Consider the following 17,951-nt stretch of genomic DNA (forward strand, 5'->3'; position numbering starts at 1 on the left):
TACAGGCACATACATATATATACACACATATGTAATATATTCATATACACACACTGAAAAAGGTTGGCCAGCTGTCAAAAATCTTACCAATTTCAGGGCGCCTCAGTGGCTCTGTCAGTTAAATGTCCCAACTCATGATTTTGGCTCATGTCATGATCTCAGGATGGTGAACTGAGCCCCATGTCAGGCTCTGTGCTGGGTGTGGAGCCTGCTTGAAGTTTCTCTTTCTCTCTCTCTCTCTCTCCCTCTCCCTCTCCCCACCGTCTATCCCCCATCTGCCTTTTGCCCTTCCACTTGCTCCTGTGCTTTCCCTTAAAAAAAAAAAAAAACACTTCAGGGTACTTTTATGATGTTTAAATTTTGGTTTTCTGCTAAGCATTTATTCTTAGCTTGCTTTGTAAAATTTGCTTCATCCTCTTTGGAAAGACTCACTCTGTTTATTGATGCCTTCATTTCTTAAGTTATGTTTTAGGAAACATACCAAGATTTATATGGTCTTTTTCAAAGAAACTACCCACCCACCTAATGTAATAGGACCTGGTGGATACCAGTGTAGGGTAGACAGACACCAAAGGAACAAAAACCATTGCAAAAGTGATCTTTCTAAAATATAGCTCTTAAATATAACTGGGTCACTGGTCATCCTCACAACCCTTCATTGGTTTCCCATTACTGCCAGATGACAAAGTGACAGCTGACAGCCTCAGTATAAGGCCCTGCATCTTTATATCTGGTCTTCCAGTTCTCCCAGCCCCATCTCCTATCCCTGTCCACCCTTGCCCTTCATTTAGGCAGATTAGAAGTACTGGGTACATCTCAAAGAGGTAACTGGATGCTCTGAAATTCAAACTTGCAATTGACTCAGAGAGGGTTGTTGTATTGGAAAAAACCTGAGCTAGTACTACCACTTGATGGCTCTGTGATGCCAGGTATAACACATAAATTTACAACATTCGGATTCCTTACCTGTGAAATAGTTCTGATTCCTCACAAGGTTGTTAGGAGAATGGTATCTATAAAGGGAGGTACGTACACTCACTAAATGTTAGTTACTTCCACCTCCCCATTGAGCTTTAGAGTGGGTAGTGAAAATTGTGTGATACTTGACTATTATCTAGCTTTTATTAGGCTGATATGAAATGCATGGGAATGCAAAGGTTGATGTTTTAAGAAAATGGAAAAAAATATTAAAATACATCAAATTTTGTGCCCATTAGTACAGTGTCATTAGAGGAAACAACCCAGTAGAGTGGCTGAAAGGTCATGTTCTGCACTTTGTGGGTCTAGATATAGATTCCATCACTGCCTCTGACTGTCAGATTTATACCGTTTGTGCATTGATTCTTCGAAAAGTAATAATAGTGCCTCTGTCATTACATGTTGTGAAGATTAAATAATTAGTCTATAGCATTTAGAACAGTTGAGGGCATGGAATAAAATTTCATTAACTAAGAGTGTCATTATGGGATCCCTGGGTGGCGCAGCAGTTTAGCGCCTGCCTTTGGCCCAGGGCGCGATCCTGGAGATCCGGGATCGAATCCCACGTCGGGCTTCCGGTGCATGGAGCCTGCTTCTCCCTCTACCTGTGTCTCTGCCTCTCTCTCTCTCTCTCTCTATGTGACTATCAGAAATAAATAAAAATTAAAAAAAAAAAAAAAGAGTGTCATTATCATTAGATCTATAAAAGAAATCTTTATCTGCATTAAAATGAAAGAAAAGAGGTTGTCTTTTTCCAGGTATGGTTCTGCGGGTGAAAGTGTTTCTTCAGTGAATTTTTTTCAGCATTTTATATATGCTTAAAACTCTCTTCTAGGCCCTCAAAGTAGATTTGGTCCCATACCTCTTAAAATTACTCGAAGGCATTGGCCTTGAAAATCTTGACAGCCCAGCAGCCACTAAAGCTCAGATTGTTAAAGCTCTCAAGGCCATGACTCGAAGCCTGCAGCATGGAGAACAGGTGAGTCTGCACAGGAATGACTTCAACTTACTGGTTACAGGAGGGTATTATCCGAGCCAAGGGTCTTGGCTATGGATGATCTGTGTACCTCACCTTAGATGCTCAGATAGTCACTCAGGGAGATTCTTTTTTTTGAATACTGATAGCATGTTGTACATTTCAGGATGAAAAATGCTGAAATTCTTCATTATAGAAGAATATTAGCGTTTAATGCTAGTGAAAGGCTAACTAATGGTTAGTTCTAGGATTTATTGCTGTGTAGTGATAACCACATTCATTAACAGTCCATAATGCCATTTCTGAAAAAGCTTTATCCTTTTTGCTGACACTTACAATGTATGTTAGCTGCATGCTTACGCTGACTTCCAGCTGGCCCAGTAATTTAATTCTCCTCTTTGGTTTTATTCTTATTATTGTTTCTGATGGGTTCCTCATTCACTTTTATCATCCAGCATTATCTACTAATGTTCTCTTGCTCTGTTGTTTTTTTTTTTAATTAAGGTGAAATTTATACAACATAAGATTAATGATTATTTTTTAGATTAATGTTTTTAAAGTGAACAATTAATTTGTGTTTAGCATATTAACAGTGTTGTGCCACTACTTCTTACCTAGTCCAAAACATTTTTGTCACCCCAAAAGGAACCTCTATACCCATTAAGCAGTTCCTCGTCATTTTTCCCTCCACCCCCTCATTTCTCCCCCTACCCTCAGCCTCTGGCCACCATGACTTTGTATTCTATGAATTCACCTATTTTGGTTATTTCATGTAAAATGGAACCATACAATATATGACCTTTTCTGTCCGGCTTCTGTCACTTAGCATGTTTTCTTTCTTTCTTTCTTCCTTTCTTCCTTCCTTCCTTTTTCTTCCTTTTTCTTCCTTTTTCTTCCTTCCTTCCCTTTTCTTCCTTTCTTCCTTTTTCTTCCTTTTTCTTCCTTTTTCTTCCTTTTTCTTCCTTCCTTCCTTTTTCTTCTTTCCTTCCTTCCTTTTTCTTCCTTCCTTCCTTCCTTCCTTCCTTCCTTCCTTCCTTTCTCCTTTCTTTCTCCTTTCCCTTCCCTTTCCTTTCCTTTCTTTCTCTTTTTTCTTAGCATGTTTTCAAGGTTCGTGTTACAGCATCTATCAATGCTTCATTCCTTTTTATGCTGAAATATTCCTTATGTGTATGCCACAATTTGTTTATCCATTCATCTAGCGATAGACATTTGAATTGTTACTGCCTACTAATGTTCTTTCATAGGTTTAAATTGTCTTTTAGTGAGAGAGACAACATATCTTGCTGCAGTCATTAGCTGTATGTTTAGAAGTATTTGGGGTTTTTTTCTGTGGGTGTTTCGAACTTGCCACGCAGAGGTACTCCTTAGTACCATGTGTAGGCAGTTGTCTTGACCTGCCTGAGGATTTCTGTTGATGAAATTAGCCAAATAACACTGACACCCATCTTCCAATCTCAAGGGGGAAGAAACAAGTGTAATAGTTTTCAAAATAGCAGCTCCTCCACCACCTCCTTCTTGTGGTGCTTCCAAGGCTGGGACAGGGAGTCTCTTAGACTCACATAGCCCTGTGTGTATCTCTATTCTGTTTCCTGCCACTGAATTATCTGGCACTGTCTGTCTCCCCGACTAGACTAGACATAAGCGTGTCAGAGACAGAGGCTGCCTTTCTCATCTTTGTGTCCATCATTTCTCCACATATGAGGTACCCAGTAAATACTTGATCTGAGTGTTGATATGCAACTTGGAGTTGGGATTTCCTAAACATTTTCTCTGTACCACACAGAAATATGTCCTTCATCTTAGTCCATTATACTCTACACACGTATTTTATACTTATGTATGTACATCACAGATCAGCATTTAGCCATTTTGCATGTGATACTCTGGTACTTTCTGGTATTTTCTCAAACATACTGATCACAACCTTCTAAATCGATTTCATAAACTTTTAACAGGTCACAACTGATAATTTGAAAGACTTGAAGTTTTGTAGCATCTTCTCCCCAGGGCCCTTACTCGGGAATACTTAATGAACTCATGCTACATTCTCAGCCAGTTGTTAATATCACAAGAAAATCTTCTTGCCCAGATTACAAACAAGCCAGTAAATTATAGCTTCTAACTCTAAAGGGAAGATTGACTTATCAGGGACTTCTTTGGGTCTGGTTTAATGATATGTGCCTCTCCCAGTGCCTGATATAGAGTATTTGATGACTACTAGGTCTTGCTCCATCTTTGAGTCTTTTCTCAGCTGACCTTTCTCATTTTATCCTGGAAGTCTGCTTTATCTCTTTACTTCTGTCTTCTACCACCCAATCCTTATTAATTCATTTATGCTCAAAGACTTTGCTTTACTTCCCTAGGTGAATGAAATCTTGTCTCGTTCTTCAGTCTGGAGTGCCTTCAAAGATCAGAAACATGATTTGTTTATTTCTGAGTCACAAACAGCAGGATACCTCACAGGTAAGCCACACTTAATTGGTTACTCTAAGGCATAGGGCAAAAGCCACTTGAACCTTCCTTGTTTTCTGACTAAACTGAATGTAGCATTTAGAGTTTCTTCCTAGGCTACTAGCCACCTGTTGTGGAGGTGCTATGGCATGCAGTGGACCTCTGGGGTTTGCCCTGGACAGATGTCAACTGCTCTTGTGTTGAATGTGTATTGACTAAAATGTGCACTTTGCTCAGTTTTGACCCAATTAATTAATGGTGTCATAGGTTACACTTGGAGCATGACTGTATTAAAATGTTTCTCTTAAATGTGTAAAAAAAAAAATAGGTATCTACTTGGAAGTATCAATATCAGAAACATGATAGCATCATTCCATTTCTATCAGAATAACAGATTGAAACTCCAAATATGTACCTTTATATGTGAAATGGTTTTCTTCTAAGTTTCCAGTGATTAATCTGTTGTTTTACAAAATATTTTCAGTTTGGCCTCTCATGGGAATATGAGAATATTCCATATTCCCACTCCAAATATGTGGATACCATAAAGGAAAGGATATTTTACTACTTAAGGATCAAAGGATGATACATTTTTGAAGCTCAGGACATTTGTCCATTTGACACACTAATTGCATAATAATTTTGGAATTTTTTTCCATATTAGCTTCTGTTTAAAAACAAAGTCATTATCCTTTTATTGCTATATCTGAAGATGAAATATAGTCTCTGGTATAAAAGTTTTCAGTTTGAAAATAACCTTAAGAATAATAGGCAATTTTGCCATCTGTTTGTAGTGTATATATTTTAAAAAATAAGCTCTGCATCCTCCTCTAACTAGAGATGGTGTGAGTAAATTGAGAGGAAAAAAGAAAATAGTAACCAGTGGTTTGCATGCCGCGGTAATTGTTTCAATAATCCTGATTGGTAGCATAGAAGTTTATAAATCATGAAGACTGAATCTTGAGTATTCAGAAATGGCAACTTTAGAAAAGATTTTTCTTGGTTTTCATTTTAGTCTCAGTTGTGATACTACTGCTTCTTTCTTCACTATGACCACTTAAATATGAATCCTAATGTTTATAAACACACAGTGCTTTGACTGCTAGTCCTGGGTGTACTTGAAGAGCAGTGTCCTAGGTCTCCCTTCTAACTTCTCTATGCCCTGTCCTGTGATTTCTGTGGAGAGAAATACCTAGAAAGTGGTCTTTGCTTATCTACTATCTCTCTTGCAAATGTGAAGTAAAGTTATAGCCTCTAAGAGTGTATTCTATAACAGGCACACTAAAAACTCTCTTTAGACTCTTTTTCCAAAAGTTTATGTAATAATACCACCTTTTTTGTGGTATTACTATCATTACTTTGTATCTAAGATGTTGGACTGGAAAATCTGTCTGAATTTTTTCCAGCTGAAAAAAAAAAACCTACTTATTTAGAGTTTGGCCCTGAATAATAATAGGATATAGATTATAAACTTCTCTATGGGGAGACCTCTTCAAATTTACTGTGCTCTCTATTGTGCTTAGCATTCATTGACTTGATTTAGAGTCAAGACTTGAGCTGGTCCTTGACTTACTAACAGGATAATGGACCAAAAGGTTTGTGATTAGAATACAGAAAAAACGGATTTATCTTCAGGAGCCTAGATTTCCTTGCTTTTGATCCTCACTCCGTCCAAATTTGCTAATACCTATAAAAGAAAGCACAGGGATTGAAAAGTTTCCTGTCTGTGCCTTTCCTTCTACTTGGATCCTTGGGATGGCTTTTGAGTAAGGTGTGAGGAGCAGTTATGATGAGTTATAGAGGAAGAAAAAAAACTGGGGTTACAAATTTCTTCACATCCTCCTCTGGTCCCACTTAAGGGGCAGCAGGTTTTGTACAAAGCCAGTCAAGGGGGCAGTGGTATAAATCCCAACTTGGAAATGGATTGGTGTTACTGTGTGCATTCCGAAGGCCCTCCTGAAGCCTGCAGACATGTCTACACGGGACAGTCTGCACTAGCCTTGAGTTGTGTTGGCTCTGGAATTGTCCAGTTCTTAGTACATCATCAGTCTGAGATGTTCTTTTGTTGAGATGTTGGTTCAGAAAACTTTTACCGTTGGTTCTAGTCTTTTTTGAAAGAACTGTTTAAAGAGAGCACTACCAGTTGAATTGTTGTCTACTCAATATTTAGATTGCCAAATGTTTCCTTCCTGTGTTTGAGCTTTTCCGTTGATGCTTTGTATTGTTTGTCATGTGTTTGATAGAAGGGGCAAGTTCTTCTAATGGTAAAATTGTGTGTGTGACTCTGTGGAATGTATACAATGGTATGTTGAGTTGGAACTTTAATTGATTAGAATTTACCCCACCGGACCCTCAATCTTGAGAGGATTCTCATCGTGCCCAACCCCTCTCTAATCAGTATGCAAATGAAGTAAGGTGCTGCAAGAACACATTTCACTAACTCTTTTTTCTAAAATACCTATGGATGGGTTTGGCAAGTAAGTGGATTTTGTGTAGGAGATGGGAAAAGAGGAAAGTTAATTATGATTTCAAAGTAGGATAAGAATTAAAAAAAAAAAAAAGTAGGATAAGAATAATCAAAAATACATTTATGATTTTCTGGCTGCCAAGCAGATACCATTCAATCACATGCTGGGGATTAGGGTTATAAATAAAATGTCCTAGGCAGGATTACTCATTGTTGATAAATTGAGATAAGACTGCCTGGTTCCATAGGCTCTCTAGCCTGGCATACTTGTTTTCTTTTATGATAAACACTTAATCTAAAAGTGCTTCACTGTGGTTTTACCCCATGATGCAGAAAAGCTGTGGTTGCTCATTGAACCAGGCCCTCAGTTACTTAGCTACTTACTAGGTTCTAGAAGAACTGGGTACTGACAAGCTTAAGGCCCTGTAAAAATAATTTTAGCAATGAAAATCCTCAAATTACCTCACTTAGAAAACTAGGGTAGAGAAAGAAGGAACAACAGGGAAAGGAAGAGAAGAAGACCAAAGTAAACATGCTTTTAGGAGTTGGAAACGAAGATGAAGTACTTTGTATACATACACACAAACATACACACACATATATTTATATTATATTTAATTGGAATTGGAGATGAAGAACTTTACACACACACCTGTATATATTTATATTATATTTAATTAGAGGCATGTGGAATAGTTAAGTTGGCTTCCTAAGGTCATTAAAGGAAAAGTGGGTGCAAATCTTGGGTCTCTCCTCAGACCAGTCTGTCTTTATAGACTTGGGTTGATTTTTTTTATTTTTTTATTTTTTTACTTTGTGTTTTTCTTCTTACACCTGTCCCAAGACTACACAATGTGAGCAATGTTAGGATGATTCCCTAAGGTTGACAGTTTATTGTGGGTCACTGACTGCTAAGGCAGAGCTTCCTTCTTTTTGTTTTCCCTGCTGAGAATCCCATGTTCATTTTTACCAAAATCCATGCTCTTTCCACTACTCCCATCATTGCAGCCAGTTCCATTTTGTGGGATTCCTTGTTAATTTTCCATCTTCTCTCATTCTTAAGTCTGGCAGCCTTGTGCAGTGTTGCCACATGCCCTGTTTCTGGCAGCCCCTCCTCTCCTCCTGCCTTTCTCTAGAGAACACAACTGCCCTGGCCCATCCTGATGACTAGACTGTACCTTCTGGCCCCTAGAAAGCAGACAGTGTCTAAAGGAGAAGTCAGAGGTGTGAGGGAAAGAGCATTTCAGACTTTAGTTACAGAAATTGGTTTGTCTTTCCTAAAGCCAATGGTGGGGCTAGACTTTGGTCTCTTGTGGATAATCCTTCTGGGCCCATCATCTCACAATTTAATTTTAGCCAAGAAGTTCCCAAACATTCTCAGTTCACAGTGCCTTTAATACTTGCGTGATTTTTTCATCTACCCTTGGGCCAAAAGAAATAACCTAACAAAAAAAAAAAAAAAAAAGAAAAGAAATAACCTAACAGTTAGTGTACTAAGTCCAACCAACTTGAAAGTGGTTCTGTGGTGTCCAATAGATGTTGCTGTGTTTCTCCCCAATTTAAAATATCTAGCAGCACCCCTGTGAGTTTGTCCCAGGGTCCCCCAGCACACAATTTAAGAACAGTAGCCTTATATTCTGTGTAGCATTCATGATTTGGTTTCATCATCTATTCATTTGATGTGAATCAAGTTGAGTCCACAATTGGAAGTGCTTGGGAACTTTACTGATCCCCAGAATGTTTGAGGATTTATTCTTAAGGCTTATATCTTTGATGAGACCTACTTAATAGTTCTGTGGTAATCTTGCTGCTGCCTAAGGTTCAGAGAGTGGTAGGTTGGTGGGAAGTGATGTTAACAGTGGTGCTGTGGCTCCGAACTGCCTTGTTAGAGGGGGTAGGTGGACCCAGTGGCCTTCTCCTCAGCTGTGTGTAAGGCCTGGCACCCTGACTGGCAGAAGGCAGGAGCTGATAGATGCAGGCCTTATAGTGCCTTAAAAAGGGGAAGATCCCTTTTCCATGTTTTTCAAATTCAGGGTTCTGAGGGCCCAGGCACTCTGGCATGTTACAACTCTTGCAGTTTGAATTGTCTCTGGCTGTATAATTACATACTAGATGCAGTGTTTGCTCAGTGATGCAAGCCATTTCACATCCTCGATAAAAGTGCTTGTAAGGTGAACAAGATGAATCTGAATTGTGCCCCTTTTTCCCTGCATTAGTCCCTGTTACACCTTAGCCTTCATCAAACTGCTCTGCTGTTTGCACTTCTTATAACTTCCCTTGCTGCTTATATTTCTTTTTTCCCTCAGGTGTCTCTCCTTCCCTTCTAACTGGCAGCAGCCCCCTTCACCTCAGGAGCGGGCTTTAGATCCGCTCTGCCAGGCAGCTTGCTAACTTCTGTGTAGCTCTCTGAAGCAGGTAGAGAACCATTTTGCTAAATGCATGCCGCTTCCACTGCCTTTCTAGTTCTAACCCTTTGATGTTCCTTAGCTGTTTGCTTATTTCCTACATTTTCAGCTAAAAATATCACTCAGTTTGTGGTATTATGCTACAGTGTCTCTCGCAAGTACTCTGTACAGTTTGTGCAGTGTTTCTGGGATGTAACTGTCTCTGCAACGTTTAAGATAAACTGGAGGGCTAAAGACATTATATGTAATGCTTATAGGACACATCTTGATAAATGCTGGCATAGGTAGCATTTCCATGCAATAGAGACTGTTAGAATCAAGGAAGACAAAGAAAATATTGATACTGTTTTCCACAGCATTCTTGTTTTGACCTATGATAGATGTCCAGAGCCTTCCTTTTTTAGAGACGTTGGTGTAGCAGCCCTTGTTCATTTGGTGTTACTTGTTATAATAGCATTTCTTTGCACCAAATGATAGTTGATTACCTTGAATGTTGATAAAGTGTTTTTCTTGGGCCTTCATCAAGTATGACTTTGGGTGGGCTGAATATAGTTTCTTTCCTCTACTTGTTCCCCTTCTTTCCTGCCCACCTCCCCCTGCCCCATTTGTCATAGCTGTCCTTTGGTGCCCAGGACTTGTGAAACATTAAATTCCCAGAATTGAGGTGGGACAGTTTCCCATGTTTCCACACCAGTATTACTGTCGGCATCAATTTTGAAATGCTTTTTAACTCTGTCCTATAGTAAAGACATACCTTGAAGATGGCACTGTGTGGCTGTTTGTTAAGATATGATAAGGTACTTGACTAGGTTGTGACATTTTTATGAAGGTCAGTGTTTTCACCTGACTCTGCTCTATAGAAGATGTGTTTTCCTTTCTCCTGCAGGACCTGGAGTTGCCGGCTACCTTACTGCAGGGACGTCCTCATCAGTCATGTCTAGCTTGCCGCCTCCCGTGGACCACGAGGCGGGTGACCTTGGCTAGCAGACTTGACACATTTGTAAGAGACAGTAGATGCTGAAAGGCCAGTGCCCAGTCCACATTCCTCCAACTGATACGTTGAAGCAAACTCTTACTGCCTTTCTCCTGGTTTCATGACAGTGTTATTCCTTTTTCTATAAAAATATTTTTATTTAGGAAACAAGTCAGTGATTCTAATTGTATCACGTTGTGAGAAAGCACTCTGTGGATCAACCTGAGTGGGTACACAAGAGTTTTTTTCTTGATGTATGTAAGCACATTCTGTTCCTTTATATCTGTTTACAAGACTGTGAATCAAAAAGACAAAACTCTCTTCCTAGTTTTTATAATGTTTTTTTGAATTAGTGTGACTGTGGAGTTGAACTGCAATCTACAGAAATTGGACTAGGTCACTTATCCCTGGAAAAGGGTGTTTTCCTCTCCTGCATCAAGTCCACGTGGCTGTCCTCCTCCACCGTCAAACACTATTAGGTTTTGTCCTTGCGCCTATTCACTGGTATCCTCTCCTCAATCATTAACCTTCTGAGAGCTCACAGTACACGTCGGTATGTATAACTGGCTTTACCAAATTGAATGAAAAAGGAGCTTGTGCAAAAAAATTTAAAAACGGATGTCAAGATGTTATGTAAGAGATTAGTGTAATTGTGAAATGTTCTATACATTATCAAATATATAAAGCTTTCTATATTGAATGTACATTATACAGATCATTCATATGTGTACATAAAATTTTAAAAATAAAGGGAATTGACTGCTTTGTTAATGAGATATATTTGTTCTAATTTAATTTTTCCCATGGAAGACATATGTTTCTAAGACAGATTTAGTAGGAGGAATAAACAGACTTTCCTCACATTCACCGCCCCTCATACAGACAGCTACATTGACACATCGGATCATTCCTGATGACCTTTGTTAATATTTCAGCCTCATCTAAATTTCCAGAAACATAGCATTTTATTTATTTGCCATTAATTAATTCAGGAATAGGCCAGCCTATTAATATTCTAATGTATGAGACACATTAATTCCAATATTTTTAAGAGGAGGGAAATTTAGAGTGTGAGCTTACTTCAAATAATACAGATCTCACCATATAGGTATTCTAGTATGATCACGAACTGCAAGAAAATATAAACATATAAAGAATATGAACACTTCTTGGGACGCCTGGGTGGCTCAGCAGTTGGGCGTCTGCCTTTGGCTTAGGGCATGATCCCAGATTCACAGGATTGAGTCCCGCATTGGGCTCATGGAGCCTGCTTCTCCTCCCTCTGCCTGTGTCTCTGCCTCTGTCTGTGTTTCTCATGAATAAATAAATAAAATCTTTAAAAAAAAAAAAAGAATATGAACACTTCTTAAAGAATGAGGAAATACCAGGCAGCCCGGGTGGCTTAGCGGTTTAGCGCCGCCTTCAGCCCAGGGCCTGATCCTGGAGACCCAGGATCGAGTCCCACGTCGGACTTCCTGCATGGAACCTGCTTCTACCTCTGCCTGTGTCTCTGTTTTTCTCTCTCTCTCTGTCTCTCATGAATAAATAAAATCTTAAAAAAAAGAATGAGGAAATACCCAAATCTCCATTCCATATTGCCTTCAAAAGCAAAAACCATGTTTATTCCACAGTTGATGTGTAAGCAGAGATAGAATGGAGACACTCCTACAATAAATGACTAACTCAGACTTTTGCATCATCTTTCAAAGATTATGGAGTAATATACCCATGTAAGTATTTTAATATATAACCATAATTTAGTTTCCAGACAATACTTGTCATAAAAATATGTTCACTAAAAGAGATTATAAGAGCTAATTTAGGAGTAGGTGTTTTAGGAGAGTGCAAATATATTTCCTTTAAATACTGTAAGAACACAAATATTATTTTATGATATTTAAAAGGCTATTTAATCTATGATCATTGATAGTTGAATACAAGTAATAGCTGATCTTTATTGAACATTTCCTGAATGCCAAACATCATATAGACTTATACATACATAGTGTCATTTAATCCTCAGAGCAAACCTATGGGCTTTCTACTAATATAATTTTCATCTTCCAGGTGAAGAAAATGGGCTCAGAGAGGCAAAGCAACTTAGCAAAAGTCACACAGTAAGTAACAGAGTAAGAAATCCAAACTACCTAGACCTAACACCAAAGTCTGTGTTCTGAGCCATGATCCTAACATGGCAGCAATCTCTGGCAGATGTATGTACCTAGGAAAACTGAGGGGTGTTGGGTTTTTTTTTGTTTTGTTTTGTTTTTTAAGATTTTATATTGTAAACCAAAACAGATACAGAAAATCTCACTGAACAAATTAGTTTATTGAGTCACTGTATAAGGCAGATCACCCTTGAAACTACCATCTAGGTCAAGAACTTTGCCTACCTCTCCAGGAGCCCCTTCAGGTGCTCCCATCAAAATCACAGCCTCTCCCTCCAAAAGTGACCACCTTTCTGACACTTCTTGTGTTTCTTTGTAGTTTTTATCACTCACATGTATATCCCTAAACGCTAGAGTTTGGTCTTACACTTTCTCTTCTTTAAATATATGTTTTGAGTCTTTAATCTTGTGGCACCCCTTCCATCCCGTTTTCCCCCCATAACTTTGTTGAAGACCCCGAGGCCATTTTTTGGTTTTCCCAGAGTTTTGAAGTTACTGATCACACACTCCTGGTGCAATTCAACTTAATCTTCTGTCCTTTGCATCCAGAAGCTCAATCAGATTCAGGTTCCATCCCTTTGGCATGAGTAGAGGGGTGTTGGGTTCTTGGTTTGGAAGCACATTATGTCTGTTGGTCATGTGATGTTAACAGTAATGGAAGTTCAGTGTAACTAGGTCATTCGTATGTTGGGAGTTATAGTATTCTGAAGCCATTTCGCTTAGTAACTGTAATACTTTTATAAGATATACTTCCTGGGATCCCTGGGTGGCACAGCGGTTTAGCGCCTGCCTTTGGCCCGGGGCGCGATCCTGGAGACCCGGGATCGAATCCCACGTCGGGCTCCCAGTGCATGGAGCCTGCTTCTCCCTCTGCCTATGTCTCTGCCCCTCTCTCTGTGTGTGACTATCATAAATAAATAAAAATTAAAAAAAAAAAAAGATATACTTCCTGCAAACCACACCCCCCCCCCAGGAAAACAAAAATGTTAAACAAGTAGGACTACATTAAACTAGTTTCTGCACAACAACAAAGGAAGTCATCAATAATAGGAAAAAACAGCCTACTGAATGGCAGAAAATCTGATAAAGGGTTAATATCCAAAATATGTGAAGAATTCAATAGCAAAAAGTCTGATTAAAAGAATGTGCAGAGGGATCCCTGGGTGGCGCAGTGGTTTGGCGCCTGCCTTTGGCCCAGGGCACGATCCTGGAGACCCGGGATCGAATCCCACGTCGGGCTCCCGGTGCATGGAGCCTGCTTCTCCCTCTGCCTGTGTCTCTGCCTCTCTCTCTCTCTCTCTCTCTCTGTGACTATCATAAATAAATAAAAAATTTTTAAAAAAATGTGCAGAGAAAAAAAAAACGGGCAGAGGATCTATATAGACTTTTTTTCTTTTTTTTTTTTTTTAAGATTTTTATTTATTTAATTATGAGAGACAGAGAGAGAGGCACAGACACAGGCACTGGCAGAGGGAGAAGCAGGCTCCACGCAGGGAGCCTGACATGGGACTCAATCCCTGGTCTCCAGGATCACGCCCCAGCCTGAAGGTGGCGCTAAACTGCTGAGCCACCCAGGCTGCCCTATATAGACATTTTCAAAGAAGATATAGGTGGCCAACTGCACATGAAAAAGTGTTCAACATCACTAATTATCAGAGAACTCCAAATCAAAACCACAATGAGATACACCACCTCACGAACCTATTAAAATAGCTTGTATCAATAAGGCAAGAAATAACATTGGAGAGAATGTGGAGAAAAGGGAACCCTTGTGCACCATTGATGGGAATACAAACTGGTGCAGCCACTGCAGAAAACAGTATGGAGGTTCCTCAAAAGGCTGAAAATAGAACTACCATATGATCCATCCTTTCTATTCTGGATATCTATCTAAGAAACAAAAACACTAATTATGATACATGCACCCCTTATGTTCTTTGCAGTGTTTTTTATGATAGCCAAGATATGAAAACAGCCTACATGTCTATCAGTGGATGAATGGATAAAGAAGATGTGGAATATATATAATGGAATATTACTCAGCCATAAAAATGAATGAGATCTTGCCATTTGTGACAACATGGATGGACCTTGAGAGTATTACACTAAGTTAAAATAAGACAAATACCATAAGGTTTCACTTATATGTGGAATCTCAAAAACAAGTGGACTAACCAAAATTCAGAAATACAGGAGTGCCTGGGTGGCTCGGTGGGTTAAGCATCTGCTTTCAGCTCAGGTCATTATCTCAGGATCCTGGGATTGAGCCCCATGCTGGGTTCCCTGCTCAGTAGGGAGCCTGTTTCTCCCTCCTCCCTGGCTTGTGCTTTCTCACTATCTGTCTCTCTCAAATAAATGAATAAAATCTTTTTAAAAAATCATAAATAAGGAGAATGGATTGGTAGTTATCAGGGGCAAGGAGTTTGGGGAGAGGCAAAATGGATGAAGGATGCCAATTGTATAGTGATGAGTGGTAACTGGTAATCTCTTCATAGTTTCTACAACACTGAATTATTATGTTGAATAACTGAAACTAATATAATGTAATATACCAATTTTACCTCAATAAAAGAAAAAAAAAAAAACAACCTTTGTCTGCTATTTGTTACCCAGTGGCACATTTATATGGGAAAGGCAGGATGAAGGCTTAATTCATTTCCTTGTCAACTTTTATCCTCTCCTAAAAGACCAGTTTGCTCTCTTACTAGGCCATTATTACAGTAATTTTTAGTAATACAGATTTGAATGTATTTGCTGTGTTTCAGTCCTTTGTAGTTATAGGCATACATTTTTCTGTTGCACTTTGCTTTTTTGTGCTGCACAGATACTGCAGTTTGGGTTTTTTTCTTTTTACAAATTGAATGTTTTGCAACCCTTTGTCAAGCAACTCTTGACACCATTTTTCCAAAAGCATTTGCTCACTTGGTGTCTCTATGTCACATTACGGTAATTATTGCAATATTTTAGACTTTTTCATTATTATTATATTTCTTTGTATCTATGATCACTGGTCTTTGGTGTTACTGTTGTAATTATTTGGGGGAGCCACAAACCATAACTTTGTGAGACAGAACTTAATGTATGTATCCTGCTCCACTGACTGGCTCTTCCCCAGTCTCTCCTCAGACCTCCCTGTTTCCTAAGACACAACAATACTGAACTTAGGCCAATTAAGAACCCATAACGACCACTAAGTGTTCAAGTGTAAGGAAGAGTTGCATGCCTCTGACTTTCAATTAAAAGCTAGAAATGATTAAGCTTACTGAAGAAAGCATGACAAAATCTGAGCCAGGTGGAAAGTTAGGCCTCTTGCACCACACAGCCAACTTGTGAGTGCAAAGGAAAGCTCTTGAAGAAAATTAGCATTACCCCAGTAATAAGCACATGAACGCTAACTGATAAGCTTTATCACTGATACAGGGAAAGTGTTCGTGGTCTCAACAGAAGATCAAACCAGCTACAATATTCCCTTTAGCCAAAGCCTAGTCTGGAACAAGACCCTAGCTCTTCAATTCTATGAGGACTGAGAGGGGTGAGGAAGCTACAGAGGAAGAGTTTGAAGCTAGCAGGGTGTTCATGAGGTTCAAGGGAAGAAACCGTCTCCATAACATCAAAGTACAAAGCGAAGCAGCAAGTGCTGATGGAGAAGCTGCAGCAAGTTACCTAGAGTACCTGGCTGAGGTAATGAACAAAGGTGGCTACATTAAACAACACATTTTCAATGTAGATTAAACACTCTTCTCTGGGAAAAGAGATGCCATCTAGGAGTTTCATAGCTAGAGAGACGGAGTCCATGCCTAGCTTCCAATCTTCAAAAGACAGAATGTTAGGAGCTAATGCAGCTGGTGACTTTAAGTTGAAGCCAATGCTCATTTGCCATTTGAAAGATCCTTAAGAACTATGTTAGATCTGTGTTTAAGCTCTATAAATGGAAGAAGAAAGCCTGGATAATAGCACATCTGTTTGTAGCTTGTTTACTGAGTATTTTAAGCCCACTGTTGAGACCTGCTCAGAAAAAAAAATATTTCAAAATATTACTGCTCATTGACAATGCACCTGGTCATCAAAGAGCTCTGATAGAGATAGACAACAAGATTACTGTTTTCATGCCTGCTAACACAACATCCATTTTGCAGTCATGGGTCATGAAGTAATTTTGACTTCTAAGTTTCATTTAAGAAATACATTTTGTAAAGTGCTAGCTGTCAGAGTTAGTGGTTTCTCTCATGGATCTGGGCAAAGTAAGCTGAAAACCTTCAGATGCCATTCTAGATGCCATTAAGAACATTCAGGATTCATGGGAAGAGATGAAAACATCAACATTAACAGGAGTTTGAAAGAAGTTGATTCCAGCACTCATGGATGACTTGGAGGGGCTCAAGACTTCAATGGGGGAAATAACTGCTGATGTGATGGATCATGTGGATCCATCATGTGATGCTCATCATGTGATGAGCACATGATGCTCATGTGCTAATAACTGTGATGTAGTGGAAATCACAGAACTAGAAGAGGAGCCTGAAGATGGGACAGACTGGCTGTGATCTCATGATAAAACTAACAGATGAGGATTTGCTTTTTATGGGTGAGCAAAGAAGGGGGTTTCTTGAGATGGAAACTACTCTTGGTGAAGATGCTGTGAACATTGTTCAAATGGCAACAAAGCCTTGAGAGTATTGCATAAACTTGGTAAAGCAGCAGCAGGGTTGGAGAGCACTGACTCCAATTTTGAAAGAAGTTCTATAGGAAAAATGCCATCAAAGAGCACCTCATTTGCTACAGAGAAATTGTAGGAGGAAGAGTCAACCAGTGTGGCTGAGTTCATTATTGTCTTATTTTAGGAGTTAACACAGTCACCCAGGACTTCAACGACACCACCCCAGTCAGTCAGCAGCCTTCAATATTAAGGCAAGACACCCCCCTACCCAGGCCACATCAACAAAAAGGTTACAACTTCCTGAAAGCTCAGATGATGATTAGCACTTTTCAGCAATAAGATTTTTTTGTTGTTGCTGTTGTTTGTTTTAGAGCAGGAGCAGGGTAGAGGGGTAGGGCAGAGGGGGAGAGGGAGAAAGAGAATCTTAAGCAGACTCCACGCCCAGTGTGGAACCTGACATGGGGCTTGATCTCACAACCCTGAGATCATGACCTGAGCCGAAATCAGGAGTTGGATGCTTAACTGAGCCACCCAGGCACCCATAATAAGGTTGTTTCTTAATTAAGATATATGCATTTTTTAGACATAATGTTGCACAGTTAATAGACTACAGTATAATGTAAACATTTTTTATATGCACTGGAAAACCAAAAAAATCATTTGACTTACCTTATTGTGATTTATTGCACTGCTCTGAGACTGAACCCCACAATATCTCCAAGGTATGCCTATATCTCTATTGAAATTGAAAGTGTCCATTCTATGCCAGTGGAAGCTTCTTTAGCCTGGTTCCTAAGTCTTTTTTTTTTTTTTTCCTTTAATGTGGTAAAGTACACGTATCATAAAGTTTATCATCTTAACTATTTTAGGTGTACA

At 39.2% G+C, this 17,951-nt stretch overlaps 1 protein-coding gene across 8 annotated transcripts in view; it reads left to right on the forward strand.

Moving 5' to 3' along the window:
- Positions 1-11,026, forward strand: part of DNAJC13 (DnaJ heat shock protein family (Hsp40) member C13) — a 117,921-nt gene extending 106,895 nt beyond the window's left edge. For 6 of the 8 annotated variants that reach the window (XM_026015437.2, XM_026015439.2, XM_026015438.2 and 3 more), the window contains 3 exons: positions 1,814-1,957; positions 4,318-4,417; positions 10,164-11,026. In XM_026015437.2, the coding sequence (XP_025871222.1) occupies positions 1,814-1,957; positions 4,318-4,417; positions 10,164-10,261 (342 nt within the window). In that variant the 3' untranslated portion in view covers positions 10,262-11,026. Of the gene's footprint in view, positions 1-1,813; positions 1,958-4,317; positions 4,418-9,178; positions 9,288-10,163 lie in introns of all 8 variants that reach the window. The other 2 variants (XR_003237477.2, XR_011995264.1) reach the window with 1 other exon arrangement.
- Positions 11,027-17,951: the final 6,925 nt, after the last annotated feature.

The sequence above is a fragment of the Vulpes vulpes genome, chromosome 11 (assembly GCF_048418805.1).
Source record: "Vulpes vulpes isolate BD-2025 chromosome 11, VulVul3, whole genome shotgun sequence".
NCBI classification, from domain to species: Eukaryota; Metazoa; Chordata; class Mammalia; order Carnivora; family Canidae; genus Vulpes; species Vulpes vulpes.